Source organism: Bombus vosnesenskii, unplaced genomic scaffold, assembly GCF_011952255.1.
Source record: "Bombus vosnesenskii isolate JDL3184/JDL3185 unplaced genomic scaffold, Bvos_JDL3184-5_v1.1 scf7180000013294, whole genome shotgun sequence".
Lineage (NCBI taxonomy): Eukaryota > Metazoa > Arthropoda > Insecta > Hymenoptera > Apidae > Bombus > Bombus vosnesenskii.
Window position 1 is genome coordinate 1,395,667 of NW_022882945.1, and position 20,129 is coordinate 1,415,795.

The window sequence follows — 20,129 nt, forward strand, 5'->3', positions numbered from 1 at the left end:
AAGTATAGGAGAGAGAAGCGAAAGGGGGAGGAGAGAATCACGTGGGAAAGGGGAAAAGCCGAGATACGGGGAGAGATCAATACGAGGTCGCTAGGCAACGAGCCTCCGGCGATCTCAGTCCGGGTAGACAGGGTGCCGCCACCAACCCCTGAAGCCACCCACTAGCCACCCCCCGAACCGACCTGCCTCCCGTTGCTCTCTGAATATACCCCGTGTGCTCGCCTCTCTCTTCCCACCCTTCTGGTTACTCCTCATCCTACTGTTTTTCATCCTCTCTCTTTCCCTTTCTCTCTATCTGTCTCTTTATGTTTCTCTCTATATGTTTCTCCGCCCTGTAGCCGGCTCTACTGCTTTTCCTCGCCGTCACCAACCCTGCTATCTCCTGCGGACGTACGCTGCCTTCGAAATCTCTCCTGCACCTGGCTCTGCGAGGCTCTTGATACCGCTTGCAATATTTACGATAGCCGTTTGCATAGGAATCTCGATTTTGCGGCGGATACGTTCTCGCCGGTTTGTCGAACTGTATATCGAAAATCAGCCTTGTTATATCTCTACCTTGTTTCACCTGTGTCCAGACCGATTTCCTTCTTCGCTTGATTTTTTCTCTTCCCTTTTTTGCACTCCTTTCCTGTGCTCTTTTTACGTCACGTTACCGTAGGTCCCCTCGTCTGGTCTGCGTCAAGCGATTGACTTTTTAAAACTCGTTTGAAGATTTTTACAAAGATGTTGAACGGTCGATTGATCGGCAGGCAAGAGGCGAAGTGGAGAGCCTGTGACCCGGATGTATCGCCACCTGTTGTAGTGCCTCGCTTACGTGCGGAATGTTCCCAAAACGACACTCCACTGGGAAAAACAGCTCGGATTTTGATTGCGGATTTTAAGAACGTCCGCTAGTTTCCGCCATGAACAACGTGCCGGACGACGAAATATCGAAAGGTGGACCGATTGTTTCTGACGGTGATCGATAAAGCGATAAAATGAACAGCGTTGAATAAAGTTTCTGCCTTCGATCCGACTATTTTTATCGCGATAAGGAGGACGATAAGCGGGAAAATGGCTCGATCGACGGGCTCTCTTCGAGAATCGAATTAACGTACGATGCCTCTGATCGCTTCGTCGGAATTGAACACCAAATTCAATTATATCATCGATAAGGACAAGTATGACGATGGGCGACGAGATATACGGCTGCGTGATACATAAACGGAAGATAGTATAATCGTTATTCCAATGGGACGATAGGTTTAATCGGACAATTGGCAGATCATGGCTACGCCACGCAGAATCCAATGCTCCGGTGGATGGTCCGTCGGGAGCCATATGGCGATTACGAAGTTCGTCGAGTGGCCGGTTGTCGACAGAACACCTTTTCTCTCCGTGGTTTTGTACACCGGACAGGTATATGTGTATCTTTCCTCCACATCCTCCTTTTTCATTGGTATCAGCCAAATCTGTCGGAACGAACGCGACAGATTGTAGGACGAATTCGATTGTACGCTTGCTTGGCGAAGAAAATACAGGAAACAAGAGAATGAGATTTTGAAGAAAAACAAACAGATAGAAAAATCTGAAAGTAAAAGAATCGTTTCTTTTATTTGCTTTCGCAGACTTTTTCAATGTAGGAGATAGGATAGTAACTAGCATATCGATAAGATATCAAAGAAAAAGCAAAATTGTTTTCTTTTTGGTTTGATTTTAGAGACATCCGAGTATGAATAAGTCAAAAGTAAGAAAACGTACTTACGTAGGGAACGACGTCGTACAAAATTTTCGGCAGTGATTCGTCAAGTTTCATCGTGCTCGTGTTGAAACGAGCTCCATCGAGGAATAGACCGTAAATGTAAACACCATCGGTTGGTGGTTCAGGGAAAACAGTATCCTTCAAAGGGACAAAGTCGTAGACGAGCAAATCTATCGGTATTGAATATTTCCTCGCGTAGTTCTGTTGTGCGCCGGTGAGAAACGCCTGTGTGAAGTAGAAACCAGAGATCCAGAAGGATGTCGGTGGTCCTTCGTCGTACCACAACTGCAGCGAAAAACAAATAACATAGAAAGTATTATTTCCATCGAATCACTATTGATATCCTAAAACGAACACTTCTTCTTGCTAAAATATCTTCAATCTAGAGTTTCATAAAGAAGTATAGAAATATTTGAGCACTTACTATAAAAAGAACTTTTGAGATTGGATATATATATATTAATATATTTATATTAATATATTTATATTATATATTAATATATTTTCGGATTTGTTTCAAACTTTAACAACATAATGGTGAAAGTGATGTCTCATTGCATCGCTAATAAAGTTACATGAAGTTTAATACAACACATGTAATATATTGAAAGAAATTTAGTATAGCGAGTGACCAAATATCTTCTCGAGTCATTCTATAGTACTTTGATAGAATCTCAGATTATCTATCAAATGGAACAATTTATAAAGCAAAATAGCACAGACAAATAGTGCCTTGGAAAGAATATTCAAAGATTTATAAAATTTCGAACATCGCGTGAAAATGTTTCCTAAAAATATGTACCTAATTACATTTCCCATTATGAGATCGCTATGATAGATAGCCGAAGATCTTTCGCGCGGTATATACGTGCAGATACCTGAAGAAAAGCGAGCCTCTTCAAGAAATCCTGTATATAACTGCCTAGCGGCTTCAACGACGGATAAGAGTTCCTCATCCAGATCTTCGATATCTTTCCAGTAATTATCGATACGTAGACCTCCTCGAGGTCCGGGTTCATGATCACCAGACCTTAGATTAAGTTCACGAAGCCGTGAAAAATCGATAGACACCGGCTGGCCGTCACAAGCTTAGCCGTTTACCTTTGATCGCCTTCTGAACATTTATGAGGCTATTCCTGATCGTTTGCAGAAGCTTGTTGAATCTTCCCATTTCCTGGACTAGCACCGTGTTCATGCTTTGATTATATAACGTCGGATATTTCTCGAGTGCATCCACCAGATCGAAGTCGTCGGGCAACTTTGACAGAATATCAGACGCTACACCGTAGACGATCTCGTCGGGTGATTTTCCTACGTCTGTTTCCGTTTCTCCCGTGTCCTAATTGGAGGACGGAGCAACACAGGGTCTCGTTAGTCGTCCGCACGATTCGTCACGCAGAATACATTTAAGGAACCCTATTATATTTTGTGAAACACGAGGCGAGCCGAGGCGACCGCGTACACGCCTTAATTGTCTCGAAATTAATGAACGAAGATAATGATAACGACCGACCCGTGATACCAACAACCGAGATTTTCCGCAACGAAAGTGGCGAATATTTTTGATACAGATCGTGTCCACCATGAACTAGACTACGAATCTCCAGACTTACGATAAATACTAGAAAATGATGCTTTAATAATCAATACATTTAATAAGATTTAATAACGTTTCGCTTTGAAAATTCATAGAATATTCGAAGTGCGCATAACAAAATGGTATTACCTTTCTCCTCGATTTTTTCAGCTAAGCAAGCATGAGATATATGAATAATAGAATGATAGTGTATATTTATTATTTACATGATTGAATGAATTTGGTTTCAATATCACTTACTTTAATATCCTGAATAGACTGCAGGATGAAACACGATATAATATTAAGACATCAAATTTCCATATGAAAATCAAGTTTCATAATATTAACCTCACCTGCGTTGCCAATAAGGAAGACAACATCGATGTAGTCTCCTGCTGATCCTTAATGATATCCGCATTGTCGTTCATCCCAAAGACACTAGGAGCAGTGGCCATTGGAAAGGATCTAATATATTCAAGAAATTCGTTATAATCACTGACTTCAGGTACATAGTATATACCACTAGGATCGAATAGGTATTCCTTCTGTGCAATGACTTCCATACAATAAAACTTCACAAGAATCGTATTTAAAGTTCTCCTATCCCATTCGTCTGTCACGCGACCGCCATAATTACATTCGCCTACGAGACAAATTAATTTTGAGTAAGAATTGAATTTTCTAAAACAGTACACGATATTCAAGAATACAATTCGTTGATGAACATTGATTAGGAAATATTTCAAATAGTATTTTACGTTAGTGCAATGTTGGCCCTAGATGGGCTCTTTTAAAAAGAAAAAAAGAAAAAGAGTTTAACCACTCAACTAACAAGTTTAACAGAGTCTAACGATTAATGCGATACCTGTTAAGTATTTCAAGGCCGTAAACTGAACGTCATCGTACTGATCCAAGAAGATTCTCAATTGCAGCGCACTGATCCGTAGGTCGGTCTCGTTGAACTCGTATTGATTATTCCAACCGATCGGCCCAAATTTCCTGCGTTCTTGAACAATCGCGTGGAAAAAGCACAAGGAAAAAAGCAGCTTCTTGAAAGCCTCGTTTTGCTTGCAGGTCTCGAAAAATTCCTCATCGCATATTGGGTCCTTACGAACGAAAGAATTATCAAGTATTGACATATGATTTTAAAAATGCTGTACGCTTCCGAAGATTTTATAAAATTCGGAACAATTATTTTTACATTACCTGCAAGAAAGATCTGATTATATTTGCTCTTAGTCCTTTCGGTGGCTCGTTGGTCATTTTCACACCATTCTGAAGGACGCTAACTGGAAAATGCTCCACTGGATAACTTGTCAGCCATAATCGGAAATCTGGATGCACAGTTCCTGGTGTGAAGCTTTCACAAATCTAGAAAAAGATTTTCCTCTCTCGCCTCTCAAATTTTTTGCTCCATCATACCATTCTGCCGCTTGATGGTCTGTCGACAATTCGGTAATACCTTTTCCAAATGTGGCATAAAACTCTTGGCAAGGTGACAGTTCTGCAGAACCACCCAGGTACCATTTTTCACTCCCTCGTCGATTAGCTGGGCGGCGATAACTCCTTGTCCTTGACCCAAAGAGAGGGAGAACAATCGGTTTGTACCGAAACCTTGATCGTCGGCGAATTTCAGTAGAACCGCCATAGGATCGGCGCCAGGCGTTAACACGAATATGAGGGGACTGCAGGAATATGAATCCGCGAACGACGATACCAGGTCGAAGGGCGGCGGCTCGATGTACTGTTGTCCCAGTTGTTCTACCACGAATTAATCGAAAATCGTTCGCCTTAATACGAAGCTTCGATATAGCGTAATACCAAACCATTTCTTTATTTCTGTCTTCATCTTTATTTTAATATATCTACATTTATATTACTATTTTTCAATATATAGCGAGTCACGAAAATATTTGAATTATTTATTATATATTTGGGGATATGTTGTACGCTATGTAAAACTTTTTGAATTTTGGTTCGCGCCGTAATGAAATACGATTGTTGTGAATATTCGTGAATTATAGTTTTCGAAATATTCAAAATATCGCGTGCATGAATTCTTCTTGACAAATATGTAAGCAACCATGCGACGTATTTTTACATGAAGATTTTTCACCTTCTACAAATTGCTGGACGGCTGGCACAACTTTGTCAGGACGCATACATCGCAGCACGATCATTCTCTCGAAAGGGTTGAGCTTGTCGTAAGGCGCGGGAAACGTTAAAGTGTGAGGCTCCATATGATCAAAGATGGCTTTCCAATCATTCAACGTTGTCTCGAATGCGTTTTTAAATCCCTAAACGAAAGAGACTCGAATTAGTTACGAAAATGTATAACTATACTCAATGGTAATGGTATAACGAACACTCTTTGAATTCGAACTACGAAGTAGGGATCGATCATGATAAAATGTTCGATATAACTCGGACAATAAGAATTTATTTTTTAGAACTGTGACCAATCGGGAATACTAAGATCTGGAACATAGGTGCCTTACAGTACCACGTTTCATCGTACCATAAACCCTGGAATATTATTCAAACGACACAACTCGTCCCAGGATTTCGAGGGTAGCCATTTCGTGGGATTTGCGAAAGGATTCTCAAGGCCAACGCCGCCGGTCAACAGAAACATCCATTGGGGCATCGAGAGTCGTCCCTGCTTATTCAGCAGGTTCACCGAAAGCAGCAGCGAGAATAAAAGCTTGTCCTTCTCGAACAACGACCGACATATGTTCACGTAAAGTGAGTAGGTGAAGTGCTTCGTGAGGTCCTTCAGTCGTTGCTGAATGTCTTCGACCCGTTCCGTGTTATCGATTGTGCTATTGAACAGATTCACGAACCAGGCCAGAGAGTATTGATACATCGGATCAATATTCGCCAGGACAGCTAGAGAAAATTTTATTCAATTAAGATTAATTCAATTTTCTTTTGAATCTGCGAAGACACTTCAGTGGACTTAAATTCGCCATACAAACGAAGTCGAGGAGATTCTACGAGTCAAAATATTACATCGGTATATGTAAAATACTTTGTCAAATAAAACTTTAAGTAGACCTGGTTTCTTCAAAATATCATACGAGTCGATTCGCTTTAATACGATTGATAGTGAAGAAGGTGATAAAATTTGTACTTTAAAAGTGTTCAAACTCGAGTTTTTCAAAAATGGAGCTTCCAACGCAATTTTATTCTTCTCGATTTCCGTCTTATTTTGAACCATAGAATCTGCCTTATTGCACTTATACAGTAAAACGCTTAGTGTGTGTCACCAATCGTGAAGAAAAGAACGGTGCTGTAAGCAGCTATGGGCGTGTACTCCAATCTTGCAGCGTCGATAGACTTTTCCGTAATCTCAGCTGCCGTTTGTTTCGTGACTATCTCATCAGAAAGAGTCTTGGACGAACTAAGTACACTAATCGCTGTTTCATCCTCGAGAATATTTCCTTCTGCTGTCGACAGAACTTCCAGAATTTCGTCTTCGATCTCCTTCAGTTTCCTACGAAACAAAGTCGTTGGCGAAGATTGAAGAAATGTAATAAAACGTTAATGTACTTCTTGTTGGCGGCTCCTTGGACGATTAGCTGATTCTTCTCAGACTCCAAGTCTGGCCTTTCTTTGGCTACCACAATACCGAGGAGCTGATCTTCAAGGCCTATCGGTGTGATCATGAAATTCAGTAGTGTTACCTTAACTGCTACCTCCGGTAAATAGTGAGGATTGCGTAATTTGGTTGTAATGTAAAATCTGTAAAAAAAAAAAAAGATAAGTAAAATTTATTCCACCCAACAGTATAGGAATTAATATATCAGACAGTGTCGCAATTGTTTTTGAATAAATAAATGTTATTTATTTCGAATGAAATGTACCGGAAATTGGCAGAGTACTCGATGACAGAATCCCCAACCTTGATACATTCCGCACCACCAGACTTAAATGTTTGTTTCATCAAGAGCGGTTCCAATGCAGCATCAAGTTCTTCGCCCACATTCTCTAACAAAACTGGCTGTCCAAACTGTATAGCATTTTCTAACACTCTCATATAATCACTCTGCGACAATCTAATAACATGAATATTATTTTCCTTCTCCATATTCTTCACCCATTTGTTAGCCTGGCCCTGAGGATCGATCATCAGGGGCCATCGTCGAGAATTCGTAACAATTATCGCGTTATCTACCGAGAACAAATCACTGGGCAAACCAAAAATATTCCAGGACCGTATCAACACAGGATCACCTAGAATCTGAGTAAGCTGATAGTCCTTCGTACAAATTACTTCCAAATCGGTGCAAATCTGCACCCAGTTGTCGATTTGTTGCTGTCTATACTGAGTGGTGAACACTCCTAAATAGGCCACGATCCCGGAGCCGATGAGAATGTCTCCCGTCAGCTTGTAATAACGCTCGCCCAGTTCCTTCGCAGTATCGGACCATCTGGTGTACTCTCCCCCTAAGCCGCCAATCAACTCCCTGGCTCTCCTTAATCTTGCCTCGCACTCGTTCACTTCGTCCGTCATTGCCTGATACTCCGCTCTTCGTTCAGCCAACAGCTCCTCCAGCTTCGCCAATCTGTCACGCACTTCTTGGAGCTGACTTCTCTTCAAGTTCAATTGCCTCATGGCCTCATTGTAGTCGGCCTCCGCCAAGGCCAGCGCTTGCTTCTTCGGCGCCACGATCTTCGCCACCTTGTCGTACTCTGACAGAGCGAAGACCCATCTACAGAGACCTTCACAGGCGGTAGAAACTTGTCTGATCCGTTCTGGATCGAAGTTTGGATTTGTTAAGATAGTGGTGCGGATCTTCGTCATGATCCTTTCTGGAATGTTGTCCTTATCGAACGTTAATAAGGATTCGAGGAATTTCATGTCGCTCAATATGCGAAGAGATGGCCTCCAATAATCATCTATAACTCCATCTGGAGTCTTAACCTTCTCCGGTTTCACGTCCTAATAGGATAGAATTTGTATGGATCATGTTTTTATTCTTTTGATAAGCAGGCTTTGAATAAGTACATCTTTGTGGAGATTGAGTTTAGTTTGAAGTTGAAGATCGAACCTTTAAAATGCAAACTGCTTCCATCACCAATCGAACACCGGCTGGCGGTCGTTTCATGGATCGCACGATTTGAATATCCTGAGGAGTCAGAGTGTTCAAGGCATCGTTCGCCGCGTTTAATATCGGCATCACTTCTTGCAGATCGGCGTCGCATTCTGCGCGAATGGCGCTCGCTTCGTTCGCGACGACCTAGAAATTCGAATATTCTACTTTTAAAAAATGCTACAAAGGAATTTACGTACACGTACCGAGTTCCATGCATCCGACATACCGGACGAAAGTCATTTTTGTTACGAGCTCTACGATTTTCGTATTTCAAAATCTCATTAATATTAACAGAGCGCAGGCATATACGTTGTGGAAGCAATTTCAGCAAAAGTTATTAGAAACCGTAGAAAGCATGAAATCCTTTTTACAGAGCGAAAACTACTTAAATAACATCGCTGGAATTAACATTTGTGTCCTAATATTTCAAATTTAAAAGATATGTAGATTTCTCGAACTATATGCGAATAAATGACAAACATACTTCAAACTACTCGCAATTATCAGTAAGGACGCACATTTACTTTATTCTCTAGTACTTTCATACCCCAAGGTCTCACTAATATCAGCATAACGCAAAGATGCATAACGGAAGGAATTCGAGAGGGAGTAATTAGAAACCGTGAACAAAGGTGGAGTGGCCTTTACAGGGCGGAAGTTTCCTAAATAAAATCGAGTGACTGTGATCTTTAAGCCGGCAACACCTTACCATGGCAGCCTCTTCGTCCCTCTTGACGACTTGCTCCATGGCAGCTACCTCCTCGCTTTCCCTTTGAACGTCGAGAAACGTGGCCTCCACGTCCTTAGCGGCGACAAGGAGCTTCGGTTGCAACGCGACTAAAATCTCTTGCATCTTCTCCACTTGCCTGTGAGTACTGTCCAACTTTTCCAAGCCAGCTTCGTACCTCTTTTTCCCATCGAGCGCTTCCTTCCTCTTTTTTGCGAGCAGGTCCTTGAAAGTGTTGATGAGCTCCAGGTACGAGGTAGGCGTAACGTAATTGTACCTCTTTGACTTCCTCAGGAACTCCTTTGTCAACTCCTGCGTGGACATATGAAAGAATTGGCACATCTCGATGCAGGCGTCACGTTCCTTCTCCGTTAGATCGATTTCGCCCAAGAATTTAGTCGCCACAGCGAGCAATGCGTCCTCGGGCCAAGGTTGCAGCCAATCTATCGTGCAACAATTCACCAATGCCGGAAATTTTCGAATTCTGATACGAAAATTGTCACCAATAGGCGACATGGTGACCACGATATGCAAATGTTCGCGAACAATTTGTACGAAGAAATTGAACAAAGCCACGGGGCTGCCGTCTGTCTGCAAGGATCTGTCTCTCTGACGATCGATAACTCGCATCTTCTCGCAAATATCGGATATTTCATCAGGTGCAAATATATTAGGAACCTCTCCGGAATTTAAAAGATTGCTAATGTCTTCCAGAAAAGTCTCTTCTTTAATTTGTGTATCCAAAAACAGGAAAGCTGTGTGCAGATCGCTGGCTGCGCTCTTTTTTAGAATGTCTTTTACGTCTTCGTGCCATTCGTATAGACCATACTGTTGAGACATTTCCACTTGAAACAATTCGTAATCTGAGATGTGAGCTGCTAATTTCGTTAACGATTGGCGCCCCGAACCGCCCACTCCGATTAATAACGCGTGACTTCGAGGCTGCATCATTATGCGACAGATCTTTGATAGATGTTCTACGGCGAATCTAGAAGGTACAATAAAATAGAAAAATTGCGGAGATATCTGGAAAAAGGATCTATAAGAGAAAATGGTGAACTAAGGGAATTATGATTTAACGTTATTTAGTTTTAAAAAATATAACAGTGAACGAGATAGATGATAATCTATTTCTATGATAAATATTACTAGACCTATAAACCATTTTTTCAGAAAACTCCTCAATTTTCATCGTTTTTTACTTAAAATATACGCAACCGAGTAAAACCTGAAAAGAACGAGATTCATCGGTGTCCTCGAAATGGAATTATATTCAGCAAGATATTCTTCAGCTACGATTGCCAAGTGGTCTAAATCCTCCACTTCGGAATATAGCTTTTTATCCGCCAATATATCGTAGAAGTCACAATAAATCAGATTTCGAAGCTCTACTTCTGTCACCTAATTACGATTAAAGAAGATTATGGAGACGGTGATATATAAAAACCTTGCATATTAGAAGAAAACGTACTGTGCCAGATCTAGCAGTAAGTAAATCTTGAAACAGGTGGTCCAGATTGTCATCCATATATTCTAACATGGTCCTTCGTATCTGCTCGACGAGCCACTTAATATCATGGTCGTCTACCAACCGATCACCATAAACGCGCAACACTTCGTGTACCCAGAGACGCTTTAAACTCGCCTTAAAACATTATGTTGGTCAGGAAATATTATGTAGTTCTCATACATATTTATGAATAGTAACCGTCAAAATTGGATATATTTATTTGGAGCATTATGTTATCATTACGTTAATAACAAAACACAAAGAAATTTATCTCTAATTCCATTTAAGATTGTAAGCTGTTGAAAAAGTTGAGTTTGTTTTACGTTATAAAAACAGGGACCTTTAGGGTCATCTTAACGCTAATGCAAACGTGTAACCATGCTAATATCATTAGAATATCGAGCTTCCAAGGTCAGTAGAAGACACGCAAGACTATGAATAGTCATACAGATTATGTCATTTAAAAGCTTAAGAATTTAAAAGCTTAAGATTGTTCTTCGTAACCCTACAACGTATCATAGAATAAAACAGAAATTTATCTGCAAATAAATACTTACAGGTTTAGTGACACTTTCAGGCGTACACAGTAGCACTCCTTGAATCACTCTGGAAAAATCTCGTAAGTTGAACAAGTAATGGCATTTGGCCGGTGTCGGTAGAAGAAACACTCTAGTTTCTTTATAAACATCTAAGGTTCCGCTCACGATGTAGTCGACACTAGGAAAGTAATAGTCCGGAAATTCCTTGTTCGTAAAGTGCCATGTCACGATGGTGGAGAAGATGGTATTGAGAACGTCATCAGAGAATTCGGAAATTCCTAGGGTAAAGAAGTGTCTCTTGAACCGTAGCGTGACGTCCAATCCGCTGGATGGAGGACCCATCGCGCAAACCAGCTGAACGTCCACCAGTTGTATAGGCGTCACTTCCTTCAAATCGTACCACGTCCAATGGTCCAGCCATTGCCTCAACAACTCTATAGGTGGCTGTGCTCCGTACTCTTCCTTCTGTGGCATGGAGATATCGTCCACGAATACAACCCAATACTTTCCTGGCGGAGCTCCATATAGTCCCTTCTTTCGTCTGTCCAATTTGTTCATGATGATCTCTTGGGTTTGATTGGCAGTAGTCTGCGCGGAGAATATTACGAAAAGAGGTTTGAAAATTTCTGGGTCGTTCTTCTTCAATAAGAACTCCATGATGTACACTGACTTCCCGGTACCCGTCGGACCGACCAAAAGGATAGGTTTTTGATGACAAATTAACAGTTTAAACAGATGAAAGTAACGAACGGTTTCGATCGTGGGGACGATTATCTGATTCATTGGTATGTCTTTTGGTATTACTGGAACGTCTTTTAGATCATCCATCCAAGGTCTCCATTTGCCTCTACCTTCTTTGATGTATTTATAATCGAACACCAAACCTGTCATTGGTAAATTTACTACGTATGGTTTGGATGGATCGGTGGTTTCTTCGGAAACATTGAAACGTTCCCTGACATCGGCGGGGAATTCCCTCTCTGTTAATGCTCTAAAGAGATCGCTGAAGCATTCACGGGAGTCCACCATCAACGTGCCGCCCAACGCCCAGATACAAGAAAAGAAGAAGCAACCCTGAAACACCCTTAACACTCGTCAGTTTCTCTTTCTTCGATAGAAAAGGCTTGACAATGTAAGTATTTATGTACCTCCACTTGTGCCCTTAAATCTAGATCTGTTAGAGTTTGGAGGTACTTCTCGTCGTGGTACTCGTCGAGGAAACAATCGAATAAGTATGTCACAGATCTAACCATATTAGCGTCTTGCATTGTTATTAATTCCTGAAGGTAAAATTAAAAACACGTGAAAATAAGAATAATACCAGGGCCTCCTTACACGATAATTTGTTAATTGATAATATTAGCAAATTGGCAAGTTTACTTTAATTGATTTATAAGTGACATCTTTCGAACCTTGACTCCCCAACGAAGCAGATGCAGAAGTGGAGGACAAAACCTCATGTACATCTCGTGCAAATGGTTTTTAAGATGCTCCGTGAAAGACAATGGTAAAGTGTTCAACCACGAGAGCAAAATTGGTTTCCAACCTAAACTAACTGGTTCCATGTAAATCATACCGCATCTTGACACTGTGGCAGGTGACGCGACCTATATCGATCGTAATAATTAGACTATGAGCTTTCGTTCCAATCTAAATTTTTATGAACGAAGCAGGAAAAGTAGAGTCTAAATAGAAATTTGTTTCGCTCTATAAATATCATACACTGCCGCTCATAAATATTGTGGCTTACAAAAGAAATAGATAAAACACTTTATGTAAAGAGGACAGGATAAATTTCAGTAGGCTACCTCCAAGTCCATAGGCTCAAAAATTAAGTTCGTGGTGGGCGCTAGCTGGATAATTTCCCCGGAGGTCAGGCAGAGCTTTTTATTGTCATCCAGGACAGTATTCATGTTCTCGATCCACAGGGCGTCGACCGGCCCATCGAAGACCAACCATTTCCTATTCAGGTTGGTGGAAGTCGCGAAAGCTCTGTAACTGACAGCGAGCACGCCGTCGCTCCATTCGTGCGAGGCCGGGTCGAACTGACCGTATAATTGACCCATGGTGATCGCCTTTGGATTGATAACGGTTATCTCCACCCGGTGTTCGTCCATCAGCTTCCGTTCCTCTAACAAACCAAGACAATCGGCCAATATTCTATAAGCCGAGGTTTTCCCTCCAAATGGTAGACCAACGATCATGAAACCGTGTCTGACGATCATCATCTCATAGATCTGCTGTATCTTCTCCAAAAAGAAATCAGTACACTGAATATTAGCAGCGGTACACGCATCCATCGTACACGCGTTTAGGTGAGTATAATCTGGCGGTGGAAGAACGACTCCGGGAAACAAATCTGAAGCGATGCCCTCGAAAAGAGGCAGATCGTGAACCAAAAATTTTGGCAGATTAACATCCAATATGCTTCTTAGCATGAGGATGTCTTCAGACTCGTCAGGATACCTGATCAAGAATCATAATAATTATAATCCGAATTAGAAAAGTTATAGTGTAAGAATTAGTATCTTATCTTAAATGATTTTGGGGCACGAATAACCATTATAAATGATCGAAATTTTCTTTGATTACGGGAAATCAATTATGACGGAATTTTTCTTAATGAAATTTCTCGCAAAAGTTTTAAAAGTAATCGTCACATTCGATTCTCGTACCTGAGCTTTAAGTTGCCAGCTGCAACGAGGACAGATTTCACTGCCCTCATACCATAATCGTAATGATGCTGACTACTCAACTGCTCGGAGCAAAGTCTGTAAGCTGTGACGATTTTTACAGCTAGAGGTCTACCGTTATAAAAGCCATAGGAGTATAGCGTGTTCTCGGCGATCAGCGCGTAATCCGGCACCATCATGGCCACAGGACGGAACAATGCCTTTAGATTGTCCGGCAACTCTGATCTCCCCGCGTAACCCGGATTCATCGTGATAAAAATGGCGCACGTTGGATCTAAAAAGATCTCCGTGCCTTCGAATACGATCTTCTCAGCGCCGCTGTTTATCGCTCGTTGAATCGTTAAAATTTGTTGCGCTACTACTGATAACACTTCGAGATCGATTCGATTGAATTCGTCAAAACAAGACCAGGCGCCACAAGAAGCCAGTCCTTTGAAGAATTTTCCTAATGCGAGATAATCGAGGCCTTCGGAACAATTAAAGACGACGCACTGTTTTGCTACTGCTTTAGCAAGATCTTTCGTCGTCTCTGTTTTACCAGTTCCGGCGGGTCCCTCTGGTGCACCGCCTAGATGAAGGCTCAAAGCGCCGAATAGAGTTCGATAACATCTATCCGTTAAGGGAGTGATTACTAATCTTGAAGAATTTCCAAGGTACTCATAACCATAACGTTGCTGTGAGTTTATCATGTAAGCCCACATGTTTTCTTCCTGAAATAAATATTTTTAATAATAATCTTACTATTAAAAGATCTTTCTTTATTTTGTAGGAAGTTAGCCTGACCAGCCAATAGTAACGCAAGTGACACAACCATTTGAAATCGGTGTTCTTGATCACTTCCTCCTGGTGAAGCGACGCAAGCACGTCTTTCCCATGGACATCCAGCGTAACTAAAGCTTCTACAATTGTAAATCTATGTATTATATTTTGTACTAAGAAAATTATACTGGGAAGTATAACTTATGAATAATCACCAAGAGTGATGCGATTCTGTTTCGAAAGTTTGCCTCTGATTAACGATATAATGTCGTTCAGTTCTGCCTGACATTGATCCAAGTATCTCTTCATCCCTTGAACACCGTACGGCATCGATTCCTCTATACGTAGAGTCCAGTATGTTTTACCAACGCAAAGAATCGTTTGCCCTGGCCATTCCAGCACCCAGACCTTCCTCGATTTAGTAGGATACGCCTGGATCGCTAGCAGCACCTCATTTCGTATACTTTTTCGCATAACCGTTTCCAATTCGATCAACCATTTCTCTACTTGTCCTCTGGCAGCAGCTGTGGATATCGTCTCTATCAGTCGAACCTCTTCGTCCTCTGTCGATACCATAGCGACCACTTCGAGGTCCTCGTTAAAATGTAATCTATGTATTCCCTCGAAACATTTCTTTAGATGTGGCTGAACCCTGAAACAAATCGTTATAAATATTTCAAAATATTTTATTTCAACAATAACACGATCGTGTATAGTTGATTAATTTTTCGAAATCGAGTTAATAGCAATTTTTATTACCGAGTCGGATCCTTAGTTTCAGAGAGAATTTCCAGCAACTCGTCGTTAGACAGGAAAAAGAATCTCGGGAAGAAGAGTCGTTTTCTTTCGAGGTAATCATTCAGACCCTTTTGGATGTCTTCTAGTAATCCGTAGCTCTTCTTTAGCCGCTCCAACATTTTATCGATTTCGACGACAACGAAAACGCGAGGATCCGCGTGGACGGTCTTCATAATGTCACGCCAAGTTTTATCCACCGCGGAAAATTTTCTTCCTTCCTCTGGCATCTGTTGCTGTATATCCGGCGATGTGAAGATCGGCTCCAGGTACATCCAGATCGCCTGCACGCGTAGCCATTGGTCCAGAATATCTTGCAGCAAATGAAGTTTGTACTCCCATCTCCTGTTTTGTAGCGTTAGGTCGTTAAATTCCGATCATACTCGCAATATCTAGTATCGCTTGGAAAAGTAATAGCTCGTAAAAATATTTTACACTCCAATTATCCGTAACAAGATGTTAAAAACTGTTGACGATCTATGTTTCATAGGCTGTAAGAGCCAAAAACTTTTTACAACAGGTATTAGTCAGTTGAGAAATAGGTAGACACACAAAAAGTGAATGAAAATGTTAAAAACACTTGTTACATTTTTGTTCTTTTTGTAAAACCAACAGAACCCCCTTGGATCTATCTAATATTTTGTATATCATGAATACTACTATACTATAATAGTTCTAGCATCGATTTTCATTAATTTTCTTACAGTATCCTTGCTTCAAAGGGTTTTATGTTCGGCGAATTCTTGATAGTAACTGTCCTAATGATGTGATCGTCTAAAAGAAGTTGTATATCGTCGACACCAGCGATGACGTAGGTACCAGTATCCTTGAAAGGGTTCACCGTAAAGTATAAATCGGCCCAATCCTTCTCCATCTTATCCATGGCTCTTTCCAAGGTTGCTTCCTTCGACGCGTTGTCCGAGATACTCTCGAACTGGCTGACGTATATGCCTAAATTCATGTCCAGAATCTTCGCCAATGTTAAATCGGGATCGACTTTTATCGGAATGTTTATGATCTCCGAAATTTGCTCCCAATGGCGATCCTTTAATCCTGGATTACCAAGCGTAAAAACGATCGGCATGTATTCCCTGAAGTCCTCGATTTTTTCCCGGACACTGGCTGCTAGCTGCCTCAAAGCTGGCTCTTGAAAACTTCTCTCCAGCTTATAGATCGTTCTGTTCGTGCAAACAGTTTTCATTAACCACTACACGTCGGAAGAATATACGTTTTATCTTTATTGCTAAATAATTCTTAAGGAATATAGGAGAATAACTTGAATTCTAATTATAATAAGTTATTCGAACTTTCACAAACATGAATATAGAAACAGAGGCTAAGGAAAGTCAATTTGTTTCGATCACTAAATATTCTAACAAGTAGATAATATTATAACGATTGCATAACAAATATATCGACCTGAACGCGTATCCTACGTCGTTATCGATGTCCTCCGGATTATAAGAACCGATCATTGAGTTTAACCACTTATCCTGCTTCGTCAAAAAGTCACAAATCGCGTCAAAGAGTAGTTTGAAGGGCTTCAGTTGATCAGCGATCTGTTTACGACGTGGATATTGCGTTATGTCCCAGCCAAACGATGCTTCTTCTTCGTTAAACTTATCGATCTTCTCCATGGCGGCGATCAGTCGGTTCTCTAAAGTCTGTGTCCTTCTCTGATATTTGTACACTTCTCCTATATCACCCCAATGTTGAATCTCGTCCACCTGTTTCGCGTAAGACTCCAATTCCTCCTCGAACCTAAGATACCTAACTGTTGAAACAAGAAACAATTTCAATAATTGTCAATTTCCTCGAACACGTTTTTTCTCTTCTTATTAGTCAAGTTACTTGACCAATTTGAAGAAGATATTAGCACCTTTTAATGCGTGCTGAAACTCCAGCGTCTTAATCGCAACGATGCTTTCGTTCTCTTCCAAAATTTGTGGTACCTTGTGGTACCATTGAAAAACTTCGTTATTTGTGATTATCTCGATGTCAGTTAGAAGACGATAATCGGCCAACAACGAAATATGTTCGATTATTTGGTAGAGGTTCTGCTCCAAAGTCTTAAAAGTAACTTCTCTGTTTACCTTAATGAAGTTCTTAAGCTCTACAAGTTCGATTGTGTTGGCGGGCGTGCTCAGGGCACGTTCAGATATACTTTGATATCGTTCTGTAACACTAAACCGGGTTTTCCATTGTTTTATCGTGGAAGTGCGAATAGATTCATCGTTGTTGGTTAAAGTAATTTGAGACTCACTTCCTGGCCATATCTTGATACCTCTCGACGAGCGTATCGATGAGAAGACATTTTATTCGACAAGTGTTGTCGACGATTGTCTCGATGAATATTTTTCGAGATACCTTGAACAATCCAGTGAAAGCTGTCCTTTCAATTTCGACAGGAAAGTTCATCATGAGATTATGGTAATGTTTTATTGGTTCGTTGTAATCCTCTAATTTTTTGCTCTCGTCTCTTGTAAATCGTTCCACTTTATAATACTCGTCATCATTGTATAAATATTCATATCTGTAATAAGGATACGAATATATAATAATAAATATTATTAACAGTAATACAAATTAACGGACAGTGACCATTGTGTACACAAGTATAGAAAACAGAAATAAATGGTACAGGCAGTAAAGCAAATAACACATGATTAATTGAAGCGATTGGTCAGGATAATCAGATATTATATAAACAGAAATTAATATACAGTTATATGTATATTAATATAACAGAAGTTAATATACAATAAAGATGAAAATTAGAATTTGCAATGAGTATCGATGATTTATAATTACATTTTTAATTCCATTAATAGCTGTTCTGGTATAAGCTTTTCTCGATCGACTAAGTCAATGATTTCCTGCTTCAGTTTTTGCACTCTGGATTCCTCTATATGTGGCTAGAAAGCATTTTTAAATTTATATGTACGTATTCACGTACATTAGATATATCATAAAAATATTATAAAGGGAAATTTATACTTTTAAAAAACCTTGTTCGCCAGACCAATCTAAATAAAGCTGAGTTTCTAATTTTTCGAAATTTCTAACTGCTTCACATAGCTCATCCAGGATACTGCAAAGGATTTCTTTAAATTTTTCGAAGGATGGATCGAAAGCCAGCTGCTTAGAGGCGATAATTATGTCCACATTAAACATGCAATTAATCGGCTGCAAATAACGAATAATTATTACGTGATTCGTTTTATTGCAAATAGAGCGAGGATGCAGTATTCAATTTTGTATTTTAATTCCATTTCTTTAGCTATGTTTATGAGATATAAATTTGCATAAACATCCATAATCTAACGATAAGAATTAAATAATCCACCTTGCCATGAATGATTAAGTCCATAAAATCTTTCAAACTGTATTTACACATTGACAAAAGCTGCGATTCCATTATCTTGGCAGCGCATTCGTAGAATCTTTTGAATCGTATTCGTTGCAGCATACTCGGAACTAATGATTTTCTATTATTCTATGGATAAACGAATGAACGCCAATTTTGTTAAAATAGAATAGAATAGAATTTACAGTAAGAATTCGTGAAATTTTACCTCAAGGAAGATATTCTGTATTCCATCGTACCAAAAATTCTTCAACATATTTCTCGCTTTAATCATTTGTTTATTAATCATCTTGTTAAATCGCATCAAGTCCCAACTTTCTTTAGATTGTGCAATTTGCTTTACATCAATCAATCGAAAGTCTCTGGAAAATAATCAATTAGTGTTTCAAAATGAAAGTGTAATAAATGGCCGATTTTTTACCGAAATTCGCCAACCCAATGGTCTAAGGACATCCTCATGCATGGATTTATTAGGAATAAATTGTTCTGTAAATTGTCGCGGTATTCTCGAATCTTAACTGTCGATCCAGGTACGATATATCTCATGTAAAGCGACTTTTTATCATTGTCTTTCTGCTAAAGAAATGCATATTTTTAGAAAATGGAAAATTACAATGCATATATAAAATATAGTATAACAAACAGAATTGAAATTTCAATTGAACCTTCAACAAATACTTTTGTACAGGAACTTGAAGCGCGTACTGCAGTATTGCTTTTTTAATATTTCTTGTATAAGTATCTTTGATCTCGATTAGCAAGCTTTCTGTGTAATAAGCAAATCGATCTCTCAAATGGTACGGGACTAAAAGTAATATCTTCTCTATAACGACATCCTGAATTTGTACTGTGTGAACAGTATCAACCCCATTGCAAATGTAATTGTAATATCGGTTTACGTCTTCGTCATTATTTAAATCTATATCTACATTCGGTAATTCAGGTTTGGTGATTAAACTAACCATGTATCTATAAGTAAACGTTATTTTAAGCTCTAGTTCGATTTCCTTACTATAAAATTTTCTTTTACAATTCTAAAAAATTTAGTAAAAGTTCAAATGTTTTGCTGACCTGCGGAAATTTTCTACTTTTAATCGTTTCCCTGTATACGTGACACCGAATTTACGTTGCTTTCGCTTCTCTTCTCTTCTTGTACATTTGATACATTTCATTAATTCTGGTGGCAACGAAAATAATGGCTCAATTTTCGTTTCAACTACTTTTAATATCTTTGGAACATCTTTGGCGCGTATTTTTTGAACCGTCGGACGCGTAATACCCTCACATGATGTCATTTCCTCACAGTCACATTCCATGTTG

General features: G+C 39.8%; 2 protein-coding genes across 2 annotated transcripts; both read right to left on the reverse strand.

Annotated features, from left to right (window-relative positions):
• Nucleotides 1-1,055: 1,055 nt before the first annotated feature.
• LOC117232971 (dynein heavy chain 7, axonemal) lies at nucleotides 1,056-17,216 on the reverse strand. Its single transcript, XM_033492795.1, has 29 exons — nucleotides 16,862-17,216; nucleotides 16,147-16,620; nucleotides 15,407-15,787; nucleotides 14,863-15,299; nucleotides 14,672-14,787; nucleotides 13,871-14,598; nucleotides 13,004-13,661; nucleotides 12,608-12,802; nucleotides 12,344-12,475; nucleotides 11,214-12,269; nucleotides 10,614-10,791; nucleotides 10,375-10,540; nucleotides 9,129-10,134; nucleotides 8,375-8,563; nucleotides 7,187-8,265; nucleotides 6,873-7,064; nucleotides 6,590-6,816; nucleotides 5,839-6,209; nucleotides 5,437-5,617; nucleotides 4,783-5,081; nucleotides 4,527-4,691; nucleotides 4,186-4,426; nucleotides 3,674-3,963; nucleotides 3,579-3,596; nucleotides 3,468-3,488; nucleotides 2,843-3,080; nucleotides 2,620-2,771; nucleotides 1,745-2,026; nucleotides 1,056-1,451 (listed from the first exon to the last, which is right to left on the reverse strand). Exons 1-29 carry the CDS (start codon nucleotides 17,077-17,079, stop codon nucleotides 1,245-1,247), a joined length of 9,897 nt encoding a protein of 3,298 aa, XP_033348686.1. The 5' UTR covers nucleotides 17,080-17,216; the 3' UTR covers nucleotides 1,056-1,244.
• Nucleotides 17,217-17,289: 73 nt separating this feature from the next.
• Nucleotides 17,290-20,125, reverse strand: LOC117233080 (dynein heavy chain 7, axonemal-like). Its single transcript, XM_033493017.1, has 9 exons — nucleotides 19,881-20,125; nucleotides 19,475-19,778; nucleotides 19,231-19,385; nucleotides 19,018-19,171; nucleotides 18,789-18,938; nucleotides 18,440-18,628; nucleotides 18,254-18,357; nucleotides 17,706-17,975; nucleotides 17,290-17,626 (listed from the first exon to the last, which is right to left on the reverse strand). Exons 1-9 carry the CDS (start codon nucleotides 20,123-20,125, stop codon nucleotides 17,290-17,292), a joined length of 1,908 nt encoding a protein of 635 aa, XP_033348908.1.
• Nucleotides 20,126-20,129: the final 4 nt, after the last annotated feature.

What these genes read in the sequence shown, in the direction of transcription:
- LOC117233080 (XM_033493017.1), bottom strand. Translation starts at nt 20,125, where the DNA reads ATGGAATGTGACTGTGAGGAAATGACATCATGTGAGGGTATTACGCGT. An exon ending in CATTGGGTTGGCGAATTTCG is followed by an intron (nt 19,172 to 19,230) that starts GTAAAAAATCGG and finishes ATTATTTTCCAG; the next exon opens with AGACTTTCGATTGATTGATG. An exon ending in CTATTAATGGAATTAAAAAT is followed by an intron (nt 17,976 to 18,253) that starts GTAATTATAAAT and finishes TCCTTATTACAG; the next exon opens with ATATGAATATTTATACAATG.
- LOC117232971 (XM_033492795.1), bottom strand. Translation starts at nt 17,079, where the DNA reads ATGGAGAAGATCGATAAGTTTAACGAAGAAGAAGCATCGTTTGGCTGG. An exon ending in GAAACTAAGGATCCGACTCG is followed by an intron (nt 15,300 to 15,406) that starts GTAATAAAAATT and finishes GATTTGTTTCAG; the next exon opens with GGTTCAGCCACATCTAAAGA. An exon ending in ATAATATTCCAGGGTTTATG is followed by an intron (nt 5,618 to 5,838) that starts GTACGATGAAAC and finishes TCTTTCGTTTAG; the next exon opens with GGATTTAAAAACGCATTCGA.